The 21,548-nt window shown below is 38.8% G+C and overlaps 1 protein-coding gene across 16 annotated transcripts in view; it reads right to left on the reverse strand.

Moving 5' to 3' along the window:
- The window catches only part of MBTD1 (mbt domain containing 1), a 70,179-nt gene that overhangs the window by 41,250 nt on the left and 7,381 nt on the right, over positions 1-21,548 (reverse strand). For 14 of the 16 annotated variants that reach the window (XR_006603764.1, XR_006603765.1, XM_004764858.3 and 11 more), the window contains one exon: positions 2,753-2,954. Coding sequence is in view for 14 of the 16 variants with exons in the window: in XM_045070308.1 (XP_044926243.1) it covers positions 2,753-2,954 (202 nt within the window). In the remaining 2 variants the exon portion in view is untranslated. Of the gene's footprint in view, positions 1-2,752; positions 2,955-9,358; positions 10,003-21,548 lie in introns of all 16 variants that reach the window. The other 2 variants (XM_013062555.2, XM_013062553.2) reach the window with 1 other exon arrangement.

Genomic DNA, 21,548 nt, shown 5'->3' on the forward strand with positions numbered 1-21,548 from the left:
AAAATATCAACTGCAGGGGCACCTGGATGGTTCAGCTGGTTAAGCAGCTGCCTTCGACTCAGGTCACAATCCCAGGGTCCTGAGATTTAACCCAGTGGCAGGCCCCCAGCTCAGTGGGGCATCTGCTTCTCCCCCTTCCCCAGACTTGGGCGTGCATGTGTGCTCTCTTTCTCAAATAAATAAATAAATAAATAATATCTTAAAAAAAGAAAAAAAAATCAACTGTAGCTGGAAAGGGGCTAGAACTTGGCGGGTCTCAAAAGGAAAGCCCCCAGAAGCTTTTCTGTTTCCAAACCCAGAGCCTGTCCTTTGGGGACTGAGGAAGAACCTAATTCTTACCAGATATCCTGCCACACTCAGAGAGAGGTCTCTGAGGACCAGCACAGTGTGTAGTTCATCCAGTATCCACAGGGGAAACTTCTGCATATATACATACTTGCTGCCCATCATCCTGATGGACAGGCTTGCGGAGGTCAGAGCCAGTCTTTTGCCCTTAGACCCATGGTGAGGCCTCGGAACCTGGCTTTTGGCAGCTGAGGTTCTATGACAGTTATTTAAGCTCTGATCACTGTTACTCTGCTTCCCTTTATCAAGAGAGGCATTAAGAGAAATGTGAAACTGATTTCACTACAGCCTCAACCTGGGAGTAAGTTTGAAATCATTCCTGGGTCCTCTTCAGGCCCGGAATCATTCTTCAATTTTAAAATCAGAATGGTATCATGGCGGACTCACTTCAGAATCTAAGTGGTATCAAACAAGGCTGGATCCTATTCCCATTCAGTGTTTTCAGGCATCCCTGGTGTATGCAGCTCCAGATGGGGCTTCTGGGGATACTTCCCTCACCCCTGCCTTCAGGCCACTCTGCCTAGCAGGTAACCACATCTCAACTGTACAGACAGAAAAACAGGCTCAGTGGGTTAGAACCCTGCCCAAGGCCAAAAATTTAACTCCAAATCTGCTTAATCTACCTTCTTTCCCCTGTGCCCGAGTCTTTGTGATGTCCTTGGAGATGACCTTGTCTGGCTCCCAAATGAGTGGGATTGTGTCCCTCAGCTTTTGCCAATAGGAAGCCTTTTTGCTGACAGCAAGTATCAGAAACGTGTGGGAGGCCCTCAGTGAGCACTGACTGATTTAAAAATATGTTTTCAGGTACTGCAGGACACAAAATGGTTGTATTTCCACGTCTTTCATCTCTCAGTGATGTTTCTTGTGATCAGTCGCCTATGTGTCTGCCATAATTGAATGGCCCAGCATTATTCCTTCAAAGTCCTACCTCCTAACCTTTGCTAGTATAGTTCCCTCCTTTCACAGGCTTCTCCCACGCCTTCTACCTTTGTCCTTCAAAGCTGGCTCAAAGGCTGCCTGCCCTGTGAAGCCTTCTCTGGTTGGACCCAGTGAAGATTCCGCATGCCTTTCATGCTCCCATAGCCCTTGCTTGTGCCTTTCCTAAAAGTATATTCAAATTAGCCTCATATCATTTATTTAAAAACAGAGAGCTGGGGTCCCTGGCTGGCTCAGTGGTGGAGCATGTGACTCTTAATCTTGGGGTTCTAAATTCAAGCCCCGTGCTGGGTGGAGAGATTACTTCAAAATCTTAAAAAAAAAGTTAACTGCAAATGCACAAAACTGGTTTAATTGGTTTACTGATTAAGTTGTAGAAAAGATGAAAGAGTTTCAGCTATATGCAAAATCAGTGCTACTTTCAAAAAAACTAGAGCAGGGGCCCCTGGGTGGCTCAGTAGGATGAAGCCTCTGCCTTCGGCTCAGGTCATAGTCTCAGGCTCCTGGGATTGAGCTCCGCATCGGGCTCTCTGCTTGGCAGGGAGCCTGCTTCCTCTCTTCTCTCTATGTGCCTCTCTGCCTACTTGTGATCTCTCTCCCTGTGTCAAATAAATAAATAAAATCTTAAAAAAAAAAAAAAAGCTAGAGCAATTCTGGGGCATGAGTGGAAACACAGTCCTGAGAAAGGGAGATGAAGGTGTAACTACCTTCTGTCCTAATTACATAAGTGACCAAACATTTGCTTGAGATGCTTTCTAGGGTAGAGGACTTCCAATCCTAAAAAGAGGACAGTCTTAGGCAAGGCAGGACAGGCTGTTACCCCATTACCACTAATTCGAAGTATGCCTAGAATATGGTGAGCAGGACATACCGATGAATTAAAATACACTGTAATATTATGAGAAATCACTGAAGCAGCTAGAGTTACTCAGAGTGTTCTAGTGGGAAAGGAGACCACTGTAACAAGGATTAGAATTATTCGTGTAGCTCTAAAAGGCAAAATTAAGACTCAACAACAAAATCCAGAGCACGGATAATTTTGGTGCAATATAAAGGATATTCTGGTAATCACAGATACATTATCACTGGAAGTGTTAACAGAAAACATCCCATGAGGAATTTCTGTAGAGAAGCGAGACTTTACCTTGCAAGCGTCTGTTAACTCTACAAGCCTATGATCCTACACACTTTCAGTTACACGGGGATTTACTACCTGAAGACTGAATTCATGTCCACATTATGTTTCTCAATAGCCTTTTGTTTTTATTTTGTTCTCCTTGCCTTCGGCCAGAATACGGCAGGTAGGCAAGATAAAGAGTTCAAACCGAAATCTAGGGTCTCATCTACAACTATAAGCTTCAGACTGTGTTTCTTTTTTCCTTGAAAAATTCTAAGGAAGGGAAAAAAGTCAAACTAGAACATAACCCCCCATCATGAAGCTGAGTAACATTGGAAGGCTGGAAATACTCACCCATGCCAGATTTACCATCTGGGTACGTGTACACTTGTCCATTGTTTTTGATGATTGGGAGGTTCGAAGGTAAAGGAGCAACTTCTTCTTCACTCTCCTCAGAGCTGGAGCTGCTACTCGTGTCCTCACTGCAGCTATCATAACCGTCAAACATCCCGAATGAGTCTCTCCTTTTCCTTTCAGAGCGTGAAGAATGTTCGGTCTTGAAAGTAGAAGAAATCAGTGATCCATGACACAGAAAGAATATGCCCCCTCCCCCCTCAATTAACTTAGTTCAAATTGTGTTAAGTGGCATCTGAAAAATGAAGATCTAGCTCCCAGAAATGATAATTTTATTTTGTAATGAAACGCTTGTTTCAAAACAGAGGCTTCCCTTTCTATAAGGTGCAACTTCATTAGCTACCATGTTAACAAACAAGAACTTCAATGGTGACAGCAAGAACACTGAGTAGGATCAGAAGATCACCATATAATTTAAGCTTTGCCATAAACTAGGTGGGTCACTTCTCTATAAAAAAGAGTAGGTTAGGGGCGCCTGGGTGGCTCAGTGGGGTAAGCCTCTGCCTTTGGCTCGGGTTGTGATCTCAGGGTCCTGGGATGGAGCCCTGTGTTGGGCTCTCTGCTCGGCGGGGAGCCTGCTTCCCTGCCCCTCTGCCTGCCTCTCTACCTACTTGTGATCTCTGTCAAATAAATAAATTAAAAAAAAATCTTAAAAAAAAAGGGTAGGTTAGACGGTTTGTCTTTTTTTTTAAAAAATTGTGGTGAAATACACATAATAAACAGAAAAATGATTTCTCAATTTGCCTTTCTGCTCTGGAACTGTAGATATCTACAATAATATAATAATATACCGTAAAACTTTGAGATTAGTGAGAAGAAAGCAGAAAGAAAACAGGAAAATAAAGAGAAACAAAATCTTCAGGAAACAATAATCTATAAGGAAATAGGAGCAACACAGGCAACAAAAGAAAACTTCAAAAAAAATACGACATAAACATACACAGCGAGTTACAACTAGAGGGCCAAGTATCAACCAAACAATCTTTAGAGTTTGGCACCTATCCTTATTCTTTTGCTTCACTTAGTATTTTTTGGGTATCATTTTACACTTTTTGCTCAGTTTCTTTCCAGGCTGGTTTAACTTTCTACTATGACCAATAACAAAGCTGAAATCTGTTATTCAAAGCCTGACAAAAATAAAACCAAGCAAATGCATCTTTAAGTTTGAGATACTGAGCTACTGAGCAATTATTTTTAGGTACACAGATATGGGAAACTGATTTTCCCATGTATCAGGTGTAACTATGAAAGTGACCCAATCAGTTTCTTAATCCACACAATGGAAATATTTTATACCCAAATGAATACTTTCTTTTAAGAAGGCCTCTTCTTCTAGTATCCTTCTTTTAGAACTCTCTTTTAGATCCAGTTTTAAGAAGAAAACCGTATTGTATGTGGCTACTTTGTAATTCCATTTCCCTCAATAGTTTTCCCTAGCTTGATTACCTCACAGAATAACTTGCAGGTATTTAAAAAAAATCATATGTACTTTCAAAGAATCAAAATCTGCTACCACCAGATTTCAAGAGTAAGATTCTGAGGGTAATGCCAAAAGAAAGTCTAGCAACATTTTTAACTGATAAGGTGGTAAGGAATGGAATAGTCCTTGTTAGAGTGAGGGGTGGTGCTAACAGCACAGAATTCGGATAGCCCTAGGTTTGGGTTGTGGCTCTGCCATTCATTGGCTGTGAACTCAGCTGTGAAACAAGTTATGAGCTTCTTTCCCTATTCACTCAACATTCAACAACTGTTTACCAAGCATTTGTGTGTTTCACAGTGGCAGAAGCTAAAGACAGAGTCGTGTAATAAAGCAGACAAGACTCATGCTTTTCACACAGGCTACGAGTCTACTGGCAGGGAGGAATCCAAGCAAGGCCACGTGAAGTCAGAGTCAAACTGAGGCAGGAGTGGTCAGCTAAGATTCAGGGGTGAGGAAAGGCCTTGGTGAGATAAGACCCTGATGCCAAAAAAGGCAGTCAATTGAATATTTGGTGCTGGGATATTCTAGGCAGAGCAAAGAACAAGAACAAGGTTGGAACATATGTGGCACACTGAAAGGCCAGTGTGGCTTGTGTCGTGTGAAAGGTTTATAAGATGGGGTTGCAGGACGATAAAGAGGCCACATCATGAGAACCCTTGAAGGCCAGGGCAAAGAAGTGATACATTCTTTTTTCCTGAAGGGAATGGAAAGACATTATGAAATATTTATCACAGTGTCTGGAATGCACACTTAATAAACACTGGCTAGAATTTTAAGTTCTAGTAGATTCACACAGCTCACATCCATGCAGAGATGGATCTTTTATACCCAAAGTTGTCATAGAAGGTAGTCCACTTTCCAGCCAGCCCAGTTAGCAGCCAATGCATATTTACTGACCCCTAAATGTCAGTGCAGAGTATCTTATTCGGACTCTACTTGCCAGCGAATATAACCTTATAGTTTCAGGGAGTCAACAATGATAAACATCTTGGTATCAACATTATAGGCTGTTAACGTTTAAAAAAAAAAGTATTAAAAATAAAGTATTATGGTCAAATACATTTGGAAAATTTTCCTTATTTCATGGCCTATTTATTTATTAGAAGAATATTTATTTATTTGACAGAGATCACAAGCAGGCAGAGAAGCAGGCAGAGAAAGAGGAGGAAGCAGGCTCCCTGCTGAGCCGAGAGCCCAATGTGGGGCTTGATCCCAGGACCCTGGGATCATGACCTGAGCCAAAGGCAGAGCCTTTAACCTAACACTGAGCCACCCAGGTGCCCCTTAAGGCCTCTTTAAACCTTTAATATGCTTATGAACATTATGGTAATTTAAGAGGGATATAGAATATGCAGTCTCTTCCATAGTTCCAGCACACAAAGAAAATGATCAGCTATACAATGCAAGGGTTATAAGCCCCTGAATGTACCTAGTCTGAGGCCTCTGACTATATCCCAAGCATTGCAGGGATGAATTAACTTGACAAATCCAGGACACACTAGGTGGGGAGCTACATTCTACTTGGGAAGTGGTGTTCCTTGAGTATATTTTTCTTAGATTAGGAAAGAATACTAATGAACTATACATATGAGCTATAATCAACTTACTCTATGTTAAACTTACCATTTACTGCAGGGGAACTTAATTGGAAAACCTGAATGAGACCAAAATCCCTAAGGGGGCTGCGACTTCAATAAAAGGGTAGGTAGGAAAAAAACATCTGACTACATGCAAAAGAGGACCTACAAATGAGTCTTTTCTGCCCATGTTCTTCTGGGTGGAGAGGCTACTCTGGGATTTTATAATCACAGGCCTGCTCTCCTGTACCTCTGAGGATATAACTTACACTACCCTAGATGGTCAGTGAATCCCCAGCTCAAGACATTAAAGTAGTTTCTGGCCACTAGTGCCCCATGAAACCCAGCAAAAGCATCCTAAATCATTGCAAGAAATAATCACCTACAACTCAGGCCTTTCAGCATTCCCACAGATTTGACCAAGTATGAGTACACAATCAAGAATCAAACATATAATAAGCAATCAATCACAAGTGTCAGTAGAAATAGATTAGGAATTCCAAGTAGGCACAGAAATTGCTAGACAGAGTATAAAAGAACTATTCAAGAACTGTTTTTTTTTTTTTTCCCCAAGATTTACTTACTTGACAGAGAGAGGGAGGAGGAAAGAGTGAGACGGAGAAGAGGCTCACAGCTAAACAGAGAGCCTAATGAGGGGGTTGATTCCAGGACCCTAGGATTACGACCTGAGCCGAAAGCAGATACTTAACTGACTGAGCCACCCAGGGGTCCCAAAAACTGTTTAAGATGAAATAAAAAGGGGCACTTGGGTGGCTTAGTCTGTTAAGTGACTGACTCTTGATTTTGGCTCAGGTCATGATCTTATGGTTGTGGATGAGACCTACACTGGGTTTCTCATTCAGCAGGGAGTCCGCTTGAGATTCTCTTTCCTCTCCCTCTATGCCACCCCCGCCCCTCTCCCACCACACACGTGTGTGCATGCTCTCTTCTCTCTCCGAAATAAATAAATCTTGGGCCCCTGGGTGGCTCAGTAGGTTGAGCAACTGCCTTAGGCTCAGGTCATGATCCCGGAGTCTCAGGATTGAGTCCTCAATTGGGCTCCCTGCTCGGCAGGGAGTCTGCTTCTCCCTGGAACCCTCTCCCCCCTCATGATCTCTCAATCTCTCAATTAAATAAAAATCTTAGGGGCGCCTGGGTGGCTCAGTGGATTAAAGCCTCTGCCTTCGGCTTGGGTTGTAATCCTAGGGTCCTGTGATCGAGCCACGTTTCAGGCTCTCTGCTCAGCGGGGAGCCTGCTTCTTCCTTTCTCTTTGCCTGCTTCTCTGCCTACTTGTGATCTCTCTCTCTCTCTGTGTCAAATAAATAAATAAAATTTTAAAGAAAAAAATCTTAAGAAAAAAAGAAAGAAAGAATTCTGAAAAAAGGAAAATTATTATTAAAAAATGAAGAAAAGAATAAAAGTCATCAGACAGACCTAAAAAGAATCAAATATAACTTCTATGAATGAAAAATATAACTGCTGTAATGGAAAAAACATCCCCCACCAAAACACCTCAATGGATAGATCAAACATGGCTAAAAAAGAAATAAGGAAATGGAAGATTAAGAAAACAACCAAAACACAGCAAAGAAAAACAGAAATATAAAAAAGAGGTTAAAAGGGCATAAAATGTAAAGATCTAATAAATGTCTAATATGAATTCTCAGAGGAGAGAATATGGAGATGCTGAATGAAAGACTGGTTGAGAATTCTGCAATAACACTAAAAACAAATAGAACACGAGAAAAAGAAAAACACATTTAAACAGATCATAGCATCAGTGCAAACCACTCAAGATTTAAAAAGGGACCAATCACCACAGTGAATCCTATTCCTTAAAAAGTCCAACCTCAGGCTCATTCAGTACAATCAGCAGCTTAGTGACTGAACTAAGCTATAAGAGGAGAGGCAAGGATAGGCAAGGATCACCAATCATTTAAGACAAGCCTCTGAGGGGCACCTGGGTGGCTCAGTGGGTTAAAGCCTCTGCCTGAGGTTCAGGTCATGATCCCAGGGTCCTGGGATCGAGCCCTGCATTGGGCTCTCTGCTCAGCGGGAAGCCTGCTTCTCCCTCTCCCTCTGCCCGTGCTCCTGGGCTCTCTCTCAAATGAATAAATAAAATCTTAAAATAAAACAAAGGCCTCTGAGAATGTGAAAGACCAAAACAAATCTTCAGGAAAAAACAACCTATAAGGAAACAGAAGCAATAAAAGGAGCAAAAGACAAAACAAAACAAAACCTTCAAAAATAAAATTAATGGGGCACCTGAGTAGCTCCATTGGTTAAACATCTGCCTTTGGCTCAGGTCATCATTATCCTGAGGTCCTGGGACAGAGCCCTCCATCAGGCTCCTTTTCTGTGGGGAGTCGACTTCTCCCTTTGCCCCTCCCCCCTGCTCATGCACACGCACTCTCATAAATAAATTTAAAAAAACTTTAAGAAAAAAAAATGAAATTCGGGGCGCCTGGGTGGCTCAGTGGGTTAAAGCCTCTGCCTTCGGCTCGGGTCATGATCCCAGGGTCCTGGGATCGAGCCCCACGTCGGGCTCTCTGCTCTGCAGGAAGCCTGCTTCCTCCTCTCTCTCTCTCTGCCTGCCTCTCTGCCTACTTATGATCTCTGTCTGTCAAATAAATAAATAAATAAATAAATAAAATCTTAAAAAAAAAAAATGAAATTCTTCAGGGATGTAAGAACAGAACACCATCCCTGAACAAAATCTTGAAGTATAAAAACAGAAGGGGCAAGATAACCTCTATGTTGTACACCTGAAAACAATGTTAACATTGTGTCAACCACATCCAATTAAAAAAATTAAAGAAAAAAAGAGAAAAGGTAATCTGGTGGAAAAAAAGATGGTCTTTTCAACAAAATGTGCTGGATTGAATAGATTACAAAATTAAATACATGATGAAATTAAAAAATTAAATAGATTACAAAATTAAAAAAAACAAAAAGAAAACCCAATTCTTATCTATACTTCACGTCATCTACAAAAATTAACTCAAAATGGATCACCAACCTAAAAGAACTGAAACTATAAAACTTCTAGAAAAAAAAAATGGAAAGAATCTTCATGACCTTAGGTAGGCATAAAATTTTTAGATATGACATCGGAAGTATGATACATAAATGAAAAATGTTGACAATTTGAACTTTATCAAAATTAAAAACTGGTCTTTGAAATATACTATTAAAAGAATAAGGCAAGACACAGACTGGAGAATAGTTATTTGCAAATCACATGTCTGATAAAGGATTGGTATCTAGGATATACCAAGAATTACCCAAACTCAACAACTGAAACAGTCCAATTAAAAAAACAGATACAACACAATAATAAACTACTCACAGATATATGGATGGTAAACAAAGTCAGGAAAAGATGCTCAAGAGCACTGGTCATTAGGAAAATGCAAATTAAAACCACGAGACACTCTTGTACATCTATTAGATTGCCCCAAATTAAAAACAAAAACAAAAATACCAACCCTCTATGGTCTATGCAGCAAACAGAACTCTCAAACACTGCAGATGGGAAAATAAAATAGTACAAAAGTATTTTGTAAAAGAGGCAGTTTGTTAAAATGTTAAATATATGCCACCTATCACCCATTTCGTTCCTATTTACTGAAAATAAATGAAAAGATACATCCACACACAGACATGAATGGTCGTACTGGCTCAAAATTGGAAACAATCCAAATATCAACAGGCGAATGAGTAAACAAATTATGGCATATCCACATAGTGATTCCATATTGCTGCTCAGCAATAAAAAGGAATGAGCTGATATACATGACATGGATAAGTCTCAAAATAATTACACTGAGCGAAAAACCAGACAAGAGCACATGCTGTAGGACTCCATTTATATAAAACTTTAGAAAATGTGAACTATTTTTTCATTTCCTTCATTTTTACTTAATGTTTTATTTCTTTTCCAAGCCTCAAGTAACATTTAGTTCCCGTGTCCCCTAAAGCTCCTCTTGGCTGTGACAATTTTCCAGGTTTTCCTTTCCTGGTTTTTGATGACCTTGAAGGTTTTGAGGAGTCCCTGGTCAGGTATTTTGTTCAATGATCCTCTCCTGAGATTTGTCTCATGGTTTCCCCAGGATCAGGCCAGGGTGGTTTTCTGGAAAAAAGATCAGCGGTACTGAGAAGTAACCTTTTCATCAAATCATATAAGGAAACCTACTACTAACATGACTTATCCCTGTTGGTATTGACCTTGATCACCTCTACCTGAAGCCGTATTTTTCAGGTTTTTTTGTTAAAATAAAATTACTCCTAACCCCTCTACACACTATACTTTTCGGAAGCGACTTTGTGAAGTCTACACTTGTGAAGTGGGGAGTTAGGTTCCCTCTCCTTGACAGCTGTGCATCCACACAAATAATATGGAGTTCTTCCACACAGATTTCCTTCTTTCAGGTTTATGTGAGGTTTTCTCTCCTGTTGGACGTCTCCAGTTGACAATGTCTCTCAGGGTAGCAAAGTCAGGTGATGGGATTTCCACCTGCGTCTTATCAGTGATGAGAAGTTTGAAGACCTGGTCTAGGTGTGGTCTGGTTTTCCACTGCAGCCTTACTATTTTCCCTCTTTTAATAAGCAATCTATGGAGAGATACTTAAAGTCTATACAAATGCTGTTCATCCAAATTTCACTGCAGATTTAGCATCCAAAGAGGATCTTGCCCAATCTGTAACTGGGATTTGCCAGCCTCAGAATTTCTTCCATATTCTCAGTTGGCATTCCTCTGTAGGGAAGATCCTTCTTTTTTCTCTTATTATGGGTATTCACTCATGAATTCCTACTTTTCAGTGGCCTATAATTCATTATAGTCCTTAGTTTTCTGGAGCTTCAACTGTTCCAGATTTAGCCAATGGGAGCTCATCCAGCTGAGTCATGTCATTCTGACAGGCTTGTATCATTGTTTGAGCAACTCCTTACTTTCTGGCATAACAAGATATTCCAGGTTTATCTGACACTCATTTTCCTGTCCCAACCCTAGAGTCAACCATTTCTTCAGAGAGCCCCAGTTTCTTTTAGTGGGGGCTATAAATAAATAGAAATAAAGATGTGGGTACTCCATGTGCTCAGCACTATTGAAGTCTCTGTCTCTGGGTCCTTTAGTAGATGGAACTGGAATATATACATACATGTATGCTATCTTAGGAAATCACGAGTTCACAATTTTTAATCCAATTCCAATCCATCTTTTAGGGCTTTCCCTTATCTTCCCACATCTGTATTTGGAGCTCTCATCCTCCACAGTGAAAACCCTGGCTTCCACCCAAATTACACATACTCATTTGCTCAATCCTTCCATACATTTTAGTAGTTGCAGGATTACATCCATACTGCTGCGAAAAACAAACTTACGAGTCCAGAATTTCTTTGTAGTCCCATCTCCTTAAATTAATGGTCAGAGTATTGAGTTTAAGAGTTGCTTGGATTGTTTATTTCTCCCTCCTTTACTGTGGTTATGTTACTGATTTGAAATAAACGGAGTTTGGTTTTTAGTCTTCCCTGCCATCCTTACTGAAATAATTTCATTTCTGGGGCCTGTCTAAAACACTATTCTGCTTCCAAATATAAAGAACTATAAAAAGTTCCAACTTGGAAAAAATCTCCTACCTCACCATCTACCTTTGCAGGCAAGTAACTAACTTTATTGCTTTCTGGTTCACCCTTTTGTATGTGTATATTTTGAAAAGGTAAAAAGGTGTATTTATTTTCTTCTTCTTTCTTACAGAAAAGGCCACGCACTAAATTCCTCTGTCCTTGGCTTTTAGTAATTCAGAAATATATCCTAGAAATTGTTCCATTTCAGTGCAGAGACATCTTCTCTTCATTCTTTTTTCAGCGGTACAGTACTCTGCTGTGTGTGTGTTTACTCAATCAATCTCCTTTGGACAGACAAAACATCAGTGTTTTGCTGTTATAAGCACTGCCTCAATGAACAAACTTACGCATTTATGTATACATATACATTTACTGCCAGAGGTATACTTTCACAGTATATTCTTTGGGTCGAAGAGTGAATGTGCATATAATTTATTTAGGTATTACCAAATTTTCCTCCATAGAAATTTTACCATTTTGCATTTGCATAAGCAACAGTGAGATTATTTCTGCCAATGTAACAGATGAAAAATGGTATGTCAGTGTAGTTTTTTTTTTTTTAAATTTTGTACTTGGAACGAACTTCAAATTTCTAGGGAAACTGGACAATAGTACAATGAAATCCTGTGTACTCCACTGAGATTTGCTAATTATTAACATTTTGCCTCATTTGTCTTATTCTTCTCTCTATATACATAGCCATTTTGCTAAGCCGTTTGAGAGTAAGGTATATAATTAATATCTATTTGTCCACCCCAAATTCAGTACGAATTTTCTAAAAATAAAATTGTTCTCTCATAACTACCACAGAGTTAACAGTTTCAAGAAATTTAACATTAATGTGATACTCTCCCCCAATTTACCATCCATAGTCCAATGGACCAATAATGTCCTTATATAGCCTTTTTCCATTCCATCCAGGATGCCATGTCCTATTTGTGTCCTTAGCTTCTTTTAATCTGGAAGATTACTTCTGAATAATGCAGGCTCTCTCTCCACCTTCCTAATAGAATGTTTCTCATTTGATGCTCCTCCTGTTTCTGCATTAGATCAAGTTATATCCCCATAATGCTATATAAGTGAGATAACCTTCTCAGAACATTACATCCAGAGGCATAAGATAACTATGCGGCCCTCTCTGCTGGTGTTAATTTTAATCATTATTTCAAGACGCTTTCCAGTTTTCCACTGTACACTTACTATATTTCTCCTTACAACTAATGAGAAATCTTGCAGACATATTTTAAAATGTGCAAATATTGTTTCTCATTGAAATCTCACTCCACCCCACCCCTAAAGTTAGCATCCAGTAACTCCTGCCAAACCAAACATTACTATGATGGCTACAAAATAATTCTGTAATTCTAGTACTCTTTTACCAGTCAGCACAAAATTCTTCCACCATCCTCATGTACTTGTCTACCTATCTACTTTTATTATCAGTATGAATTCATACCTCTTTTTCACCCCAATGCTTTATAATCCATCACTGACCTCAATTATTTTGGGGCTCAAAACATCCCATATTCAGCTACTTGGATTCCCTCAAACTGGCTGCTACATCCCTGTGACATGCTCCCATCATTGCCTATTTAGTGTTGACTTACTTTCTGGCATATCAAGATATTCCAGGATCATTTTCTATCTACACTCTTCAACCATTTCTCCAAGGAGCTCTCATTCTTTTCAGTGAGGAATGGTATTAAAAACCAACATGTGCTCACTATTGTTTTACACAGAGCCATTTCTTTTCTTTTGTATACTGATGCAATGTGTGTGTGTGTGTGTGTGTGTGTGTTTTAAAGATTTTATTTATTTATTTGACAGACAGATATCACAAGTAGGCAGAGAGGCAGGCAGAGGGAGAGAGGGAAGCAGGCTTCCTGCTGAGCGGAGAGCCCAATGCGGGGCTTGATCCCAGGACCCTGGGATCATGACCTGAGCCGAAGGCAGAGGCTTTAACCCACTGAGCCACCCAGTGCCCCGCAATGTGTGATCTTTTGTTCTTTTTTCTTTAGGGTTTTTAGTCTCTTAGTTTTTTTTTTTGTTGTTGTTGTTGTTGTTTTTTTTTAAATTTAAAGATTTTATTTATTTATTTGACAGAGAGAGGTCACAAGTAGGCAGAGAGGCAGGAAGAGAGTCCCGATGCGGGACTTGATCCCAGGACTCTGAGTTTTTTTTCCCCCCCAAAGTTCTGTGTATTTAGGAACTTTGTAATATATAGGAAGTTTTGATTTTGCTTATAAAGTTGTCATGTAATTAATATTTTAAAAGTAGTAAAATTTATCAGTATTTCTTTATTATAACTTGATTTTGACTCATTGAAAACTTTTTCTTATAACCACTGTATAGCAAAAGTTCACCGATATTTTGCTGTCTGTACATTTTTTTAATATGTAGACCTCTGATCCACTTGGAGTTTATTCTTATGCATGGTGTGAAGAACTGACCTACGTCATCTTTTCCTAAGTAGCTGTCTAAAGCTGCCATGTTATGAAAATGTCCCTTTTGGGGGCACCTTGATGGCTCAGTGGGTTAAAGCCTCAGTTGCCTTCAGCTCAGGTTATGATCCTCAGGGTCCTGGGATGGAGCCCCGCATCCCGCTCTCTGCTCAGCAGGGAGGCTGATTCCCCCTCTCTCTCTGCCTGCCTCTCTGCCTACTTGTGATCTCTGTCAAAATAAATGAATAAAATCTTTGGGAAAAAAATGTCCCTTTTGTTTTAGTGATTTGAAATACCACTTCAATAAAGCACTAGGTTTCCATATGTAGCTGTGTCCATATCTGAACTTAACAGTGTTTTACTGGTCTATTCATGTGCCAGTATCTTGCTTTTCAAATTCTAGAGGCTTCCTAATATATTTCGATATTTGGTAGGGCTATACTCCACTCAGAGATCTCCCCCCTTAATGTTTTGATATTCTTGCATGTTTATTTTTCCAAATGAACTCCAGTATTAACTAGTTTAGTTCTACACCAAAAATCATTGATATTGGGCACCTGGGTGGTTCGGTTGGTTGAGCAGCTGCCTTTGGCTCAGGTCATGATCCTGGACTTCCAGGATTGAGTCCCACATCAGGCTCCCAGCTCCTTGGGGAGTCTGCTTCTCCCTCTGACCTTTTCCTCTCTCATGTTCTCTCTCAAATAAATAAATAAATAAATAAAAACCTTTAAAAAAAATCGTTGATATTATTAGGATCTCATTAAATTTATTAACTCAGGAAGAAAGTGACCTCATGAGGTTGAGGTCTTAACCAAAAACAAGGAATGTTTCTCCAATTGTATACTGTGTCTTTAAGAAATGTTTTATAGTTTGCTTTATGTAGATTTTCATTGTTAAAACCAAATTCTTAGGAACTTTTTTTTTTTGCTTTATAAAAACAATTTTCTCTCATTATATTGTGTAACTGGTTACTGAGTACATGAAGATTTATTTTATAACCTTCAATCTTGCTAAATTACTTTGAAATAGCTTTGTCATTGCTTTTCTGGGGCTTTCCAGATGAACTATCATGTCATCTGCAAAGAGACTTTTATTTCTTTTCCCATTACTATGCCTACAATTGTTTTCTCTTTCCTAGCTGCACTTTTTCCTATCTGTAGTACAATGTCATATACCAGAGACAATGCATATCCTTACTTTGTTTCTGATTTTAGTGTTTATCTTAAGATGCTGGTCTTAGGATTTAGGTGAATGTATGCATATGTATTTATGAAAATCATGTTAAGGATCTATCCATTCCCGTTTTCTTAAAGGAATAGGTGCTGAATTTTCCACAGACTTTTTCAGCAACTATAAAGAGAATGATTTTTCTCCTTAGATCCATTAATATGGTGAACTGTATCAAGTATTCCAAATACTGAATCATCCTTGTATTCCTACTATAAACCTCACTTCATCAGGATATATTTTCTTGATGTAGTGTTAAAGATTGCACAGTATTTAGGATACTGCATTGATATTCATAAATAGAGCTCTAATATTCTGTATATTTTTTGTACCATCTTTAACAGGTTTAGAAATTGCCATCACTCTTGCTTCATAAAAATTGAAAGTCTGGGGCGCCTGGGTGGCTTGGTGGGTTGGGCCTCTGCCTTTGGCTCGAGTCGTGATCTCCTGGGATTGAGCCCAGCATCGGGCTCTCTGCTCGGCAGGGAGCTTGCTACCCCACCCCCCTGCTTGCCTCTCTACCTACTTGTGATCTCTCTGCCAAATAAATAAATAAATAAATAGGAAAGTCTGTAAAAAAGAAAACTGAAAGTTTTTCTGCATTTTCTATGTTGTGAAGGAATTGATGTAGTGTTTGGAATGTACAGCCTCTAAAGGTTTTACAGAATTCCTTTGTGAAATCACATAGGTTTGGTGTTTTGTGGGCTAGCTCCTTGATAAATGTTCTTCCATTAAGTTGAAAATAATTTTTTAAAAAAATTTTGATTTTTTGAGACAGAGACTGAGCTTGTGTACACAGAGGGTGGGGGAGGGGCGTGAGGCAGAGAGAGAGAGAGAGAGAGAGAATTTTAGGCAGGATTCATGCCCAGCGTGGAGCCCAAAGTGGGTCCTGAACTCACGACCCTGAGATCAAGACGTGAGCTGAGATCAAGAATTGTACACTTAACTGAGTCACCCTGGTATTCCAAGTTTAAAAAAAAATCTCTAATGAGGTTTTCTTAAACTGTATTTTCCTAAGAATCCATTTCATCTAAGTTTTCAAATTTATTTGTCTAAGTGTGTAAAATGGTTGTGTATGAATTTCTCAATTTCTTCTGTATCAAGTTCTTTTTCCTTTGTCATTTATTTTGTATATTTTGTGCTTTCTCTTCCTCCTTGATTAAACTAGCGAGTAGCTTACCAGTTTTATGGATTTCCCCCTAAAGGTCCAGGACTGATTCATCAATTCATCATCTATACTGATTCAGTATAGATTTTCTGTTAACTCATATATTTCTAATTTTATCTTTAGTTCTCTGTGTTGTTGGTTTTTTTTTCCTTTGGTTTACTTTGTTGTTCTTTTTTCATTTCTGAGTTGGGATTTATTAATTAATATTATTACTATTACTTTTACTGTGATAAAGTAACCAGGTTAGGTCCAAGATGAAGTTGTTCAGGCTAAGCCACCTCAGCAAACCAAGATTTAGTACCGAAGTTTCTATATTCCTCTCTCCCTGGAAAGGCAGGCTTTGGTAAATTCAGTGAGTACTCACTCAGCATACAGTGCCTGACCTAGGTCCAAGACTTCCCTTTGCTCCAATAAGAAAAGCAACCCAGCTTTAACCAATTAGCAAATGCCCAGTGTACTTCCTTGTTCCCACTCACTTGGGTCATAACAATATCTGCTAGATTGGACGTTGCACAACTTATTAATGACTGAATAAAGTCAGTAAGATTTAAAAAATTTACTTGAATTTTATTTTTTAACAAACATTTAGGACTATGAATTGTCCTCTGCTCATTGTCTTCAATGTATTCCACAGATTCTTACATGTGTATTTTCATTATCATAATTTTTTAGGAACTCTGTAATTTGTTTATATTCCCCCTTTACCCAAAATTTTCTTTTAAATGAAGCATCATTTTGAATGTGTATTGAGATGGAGAAATTATCTGTCACTCCAAAAAGGACCCTCATGTCCTTTTCTCTCTCCTCCTCCCCCAGAAGTTCTAGTACTATGGGTTAATTTTGCATACATTTATTTAAATGGAATAAAAGGCTACAGACATTTTTATATCTAATTTCGCTCATACAGCATAGTATTTTTGAGATTTATCCATATTATCATAGTATGAATGGTTCATTGCTTTTTACTGCTAATATTGCACTTTTTCAAAAATGAAGGTTTTATTTATTTCAGAGAGAGTATGTGTGCGCACAAGCAGGGGGAATGGCAGACAGAATGAGAAGCAGAGCAAGAAGCTGAGGAAGGAGCCCAATGTCCCAGGATTCTGACTTCATGACCTGAGCCAAAGCAGATGCTTAACCAACTGAGCCACCCAGGAGTCCTGCTAATAATGCACTTCAGCAATGTATTTGTTTATCCATTCTCCATTCGTATTTGACTACTTTGAATAGAGTCACTATGATCATTCTTGTACAAGGCTGGAAATTCTTGTTCAAGGTGGAAATGCCCTTTTGCTTTTTTTTTAATTTAAAAAAAATTTTTTTTAAAGATTTTATTTATTTATTTGACAGAGAAAGATCACAAGTAGGCAGAGAGGCAGGCAGAGTGAGAGGGAGAAGCAGGCTCCCTGCTGAGCAGAGAGCCGGATGCGGGACTCGATCCCAGGACCCTGAGATCATGACCTGAGCCGAAGGCAGCAGCTTAACCCACTGAGCCACCCAGGTGCCCGCCCTTTTGCTTTTTGTTTTCTTCTATGGGACCTACTGATGTTTTCTTAACTACGAAAAGATTTTTGTGACTATTTTGTGTTTAAGAGAGAGTATATTGTATGTAGGATGCTGTGATAGATAGATCTGAAGATGTGTCTCATTATGTTTAGATCTTTTATATCTCTACTTTCTATCTACTGTACCTATCTTGTGGTAAGCGGGTCAGTGTCCAATTTTTAGTGCTTCTTTTTATTACTTGCAATTCTTTTAGCTTTTGTTTTGTCAAGATTCTTGCTGTCACTTGGTGCATATGTATTTGTAAGTGTTAATACCTTTGCTGTAAGTTTAGGTTTCAATATTACAAACTGTCCTCCTTTGTTGTTTAATGCCTGTTGTTTGGCTTCTACTTTGTGAAATTGGTTTCAGCATTGCCAATCCTGCTTTCATATTATTTCTATTTGCTTGGTTGATCTTTGTCCATCTTTTTAACTGTTTTAAGGGCCTCATATTAAAGTTGGATTCTGATTTTGTTCCTTCTTTTATTTTTATTGAAATATAATTGACATATAATAATAGTTTATTGGATTTTGATTTTTGAGCCAATCTGAAAATCTTTTTTTTTGGTGAGAGAATCCTCACTGATGTGACTGGTAGGTTTGACTTCAATTCTGTCATATTATTTTGTTATAATTACCGTGGGCATCATGATTCTCTATGATGGTTTTCTTTGGCCTTTTAAACATTTCAGTGTTTCTAAAGGTTTGTATTTTTTTTTTTCTAAAGCTTACCTTTAAATCCTTTGTTTCCATATATCATTTTCCTTAGCTAATCTTTGCTTTTAGTTTCACATGAGTCCCTTGTGATAACTAATCTATAATTATTAGTCCTAGTTCTTTTCCTTTCCCCTCCCACATTTTTTAGCTGCCCTTTCTACTTTGTCAGAACCTGTAACATTTATGTACTATTCTACTTATGTCCCTATTCCTAATTTTAACCTTAGTTCAAATACACATGCAATCACTATCCATCTTATTTGCAGAAAATTTCCCATACGGTTTCCTCAGGAAGGGCTAGTGAGTGCAGTATTCCCTGAATTCTTGGCATGGTTAAAGCTTTTTCTATTGTCTTAACCCTTGAAAAACAGCTGAGCGGATATAAAAAATCTTTGCTTAGCATTTTCTTTCCTTATGCTACACCACTATTGTCTTGCTTTGTATGTTGCTTTTGAGAAATCGAATACCAGTCCACTTCCCCGGCCTTTTTTTAATGTACTTCATCTTTCACCTGGAAGCCTGGAGAATTTTTCTGTATCTTTAAAGTCCTACAGCTTTACTAGAATGTATCCTGCAGTTTACCTTCTGGTATGAACTTCTGATATAGAGATTCAGATCTTCATTTCCAGAAAGCTTTCTTGGATATTATGGCTTTACTATTCTTCCTTCTTGAGAGGCAACAACTACACATTAGACTTTTTGGACCCATCTTCCACTTAAAATGTCAATTAAAAAATAATCTCATTTTCATTCTCTTGACCATCCTCCTGCTGCTCTTCCATGTCATTTATTATATCTGCATTTGAATGTTTGGTATGAACCTTACAACTAGTCTTCAGTTCTGATATGTGTTTTTCTGAGGGTTTTTTTTTTTTTTTTAAAGATTTTTTATTTATTTGTTTGACACACAGAGAGAGAAGTCACAAGTAGGCAGAGAGGCAGGCAGAGAGAGAGGGGAAAGCAGGCCCTCTGCTGAGCAGAGAGCCCGACGTGGGACCCGATCCCAGGACCCTGAGATCATGACCTGAGCCAAAGGCAGAGGCTTAACCCACTGAGCCACCCAGGCACCCCCTGTTTTTCTGAGTTTAATATACTCTGATCTTTTCCCTGTTTCTTGCTGTTTCTGTTCTTAGTTTTAGATTTCTGACTCAAGGTTTTCTTTTTTTCCTCATATCCCTGAACAATGGTTTGAGGACATTTTATTTCATTTTGAGTGTTGTGTCAATTTTCTTCTGCCTTATGTTTTTTGGGTGGGGGAGGGGAAGATTTTCGCCAGTTGAGATGTTCTGATTCACATTTTTTCCTGTAGTAGAAAATATTCCTACGTATTCTGTCTACATGTAGTCCATTCATTCCTATTGCCATTCATTTCACGGTCAAGTTCCTGGTTCAAGAACACTCCTAAGTTGATTTTCTCTTTCTTTTTCTGAAAGAGTATTAATTTCTCCTCTTCCCTCTTTCTCCTCACTGCCATGTGTCCACCCCTTCCCTATAAAGTACTGCTTGTAACTGAAGTTACTGATTCTGGGCACTGCTAACTTTCAAGCCCCTAGCTGTGGCTAAAGGGGCAAACTACCAAATTTCAAAGCTGTGTTCAATACTTTGAAGATTTTATTTATTTATTTGACAGAGAGAGATCACAAGTAGGCAGAGAGGCAGGCAGAGAGAGAGAGAGAGGAGGAAGCAGGCTCCCTGCCAAGCAGAGAGCCCGATGCGGGACTCGATCCCAGGCTCCTGAGATCATGACCTGAGCCGAAGGCAGCGGCCTAACCCACTGAGCCACCCAGGTGCCCTCAAAGCTGTGTTCAATACTTTGGACCTCAGTGGCGGATTCTCTTTTGGACGTGATATTCTGGGCTACACTGAAGTCTTGCATGGCCCTAAATTCTATCAGTGAACCTGTTAAGCCTTTTCTCTCTTCCTCTTCACGTCCACAGGATTGGGCAGAAGTTCTTGGAATCTGATTTATATCTCTATATAGAGGTAATCTGAAGGTCGTGGTAACCTGTTTCTTAATAATGCTGAAACCTGATGTGTGATGGATATGTGCTCTCTGTTGGCTTTAAAGGTTTATAGAAAGGTGGATGGGAAAATTGGATCAGGCTGCTGCCACTGTTCTCCAAAACTGTAAATCTACACATTCATATTTAAGTATTACTATCTTAGAAACACTGCTTTTCCCATTTTCTGAAACACTTTACCTATCATTATTAGATTCACTTTTTGTATCACCTAACAGTTTCCTAGAGTAAGTCGTCTACATTTTCATCTAATTTGGTTCAGAAACACATTTTGCTCTATGGGAGTTTTTTTCATAAATCCCATAATAGTGTCTTACTGGACTATTTTTGCTAGTGATTTGTAAAAGGTCTCTTATGATTAATATAACTGATATTTATTTGTAGGATGCTCAGTATGTGCTAGGCACATTCTAAGCACTTAATGAATGGTAATGTATTTAAATCCTCACAATTATTTTTACTCCCATTTTATAGATGAAGAAGCAGAGGCTCAAATAAGCTAAGCAACTTGTCCGAGGTCATACAACTAAAATGAATACTAGCAATAGGAGTCAAGAAAATAATCTTAGATCTATGTTTAATTTCAACCTTTCTCTTTTTTTCCCTCTTAATTATTTTTCTGTCAGCTACCTTCTATAAGCGTAGGTAATAAGGATCAAATAAAAACTATTTCAAGTAATGTGCCCTTTTGAACACTTTACTCTTCAAAATAAAAGTGAAAAATCAAGTTAGGTGACTATTTAAGATCTTGAGTAGATGATGATGGGATGACTGGAGGAGAAAAAACCTCACCTAATATTTGGGTATATATGGTATGGGCATATATGGACCACAGAGAAAGTAAAAATTCCTAGGATTCATATGCTGAGTGATGTATGCCTAATATTTAGAATTACAGAGATATATTCTAGGTGAAAAAACTGCAAGAATTATAA

Source organism: Mustela putorius, unplaced genomic scaffold, assembly GCF_011764305.1.
Source record: "Mustela putorius furo isolate JIRA1106 unplaced genomic scaffold, ASM1176430v1.1 tig00003962_pilon_pilon_pilon, whole genome shotgun sequence".
NCBI lineage: Eukaryota > Metazoa > Chordata > Mammalia > Carnivora > Mustelidae > Mustela > Mustela putorius.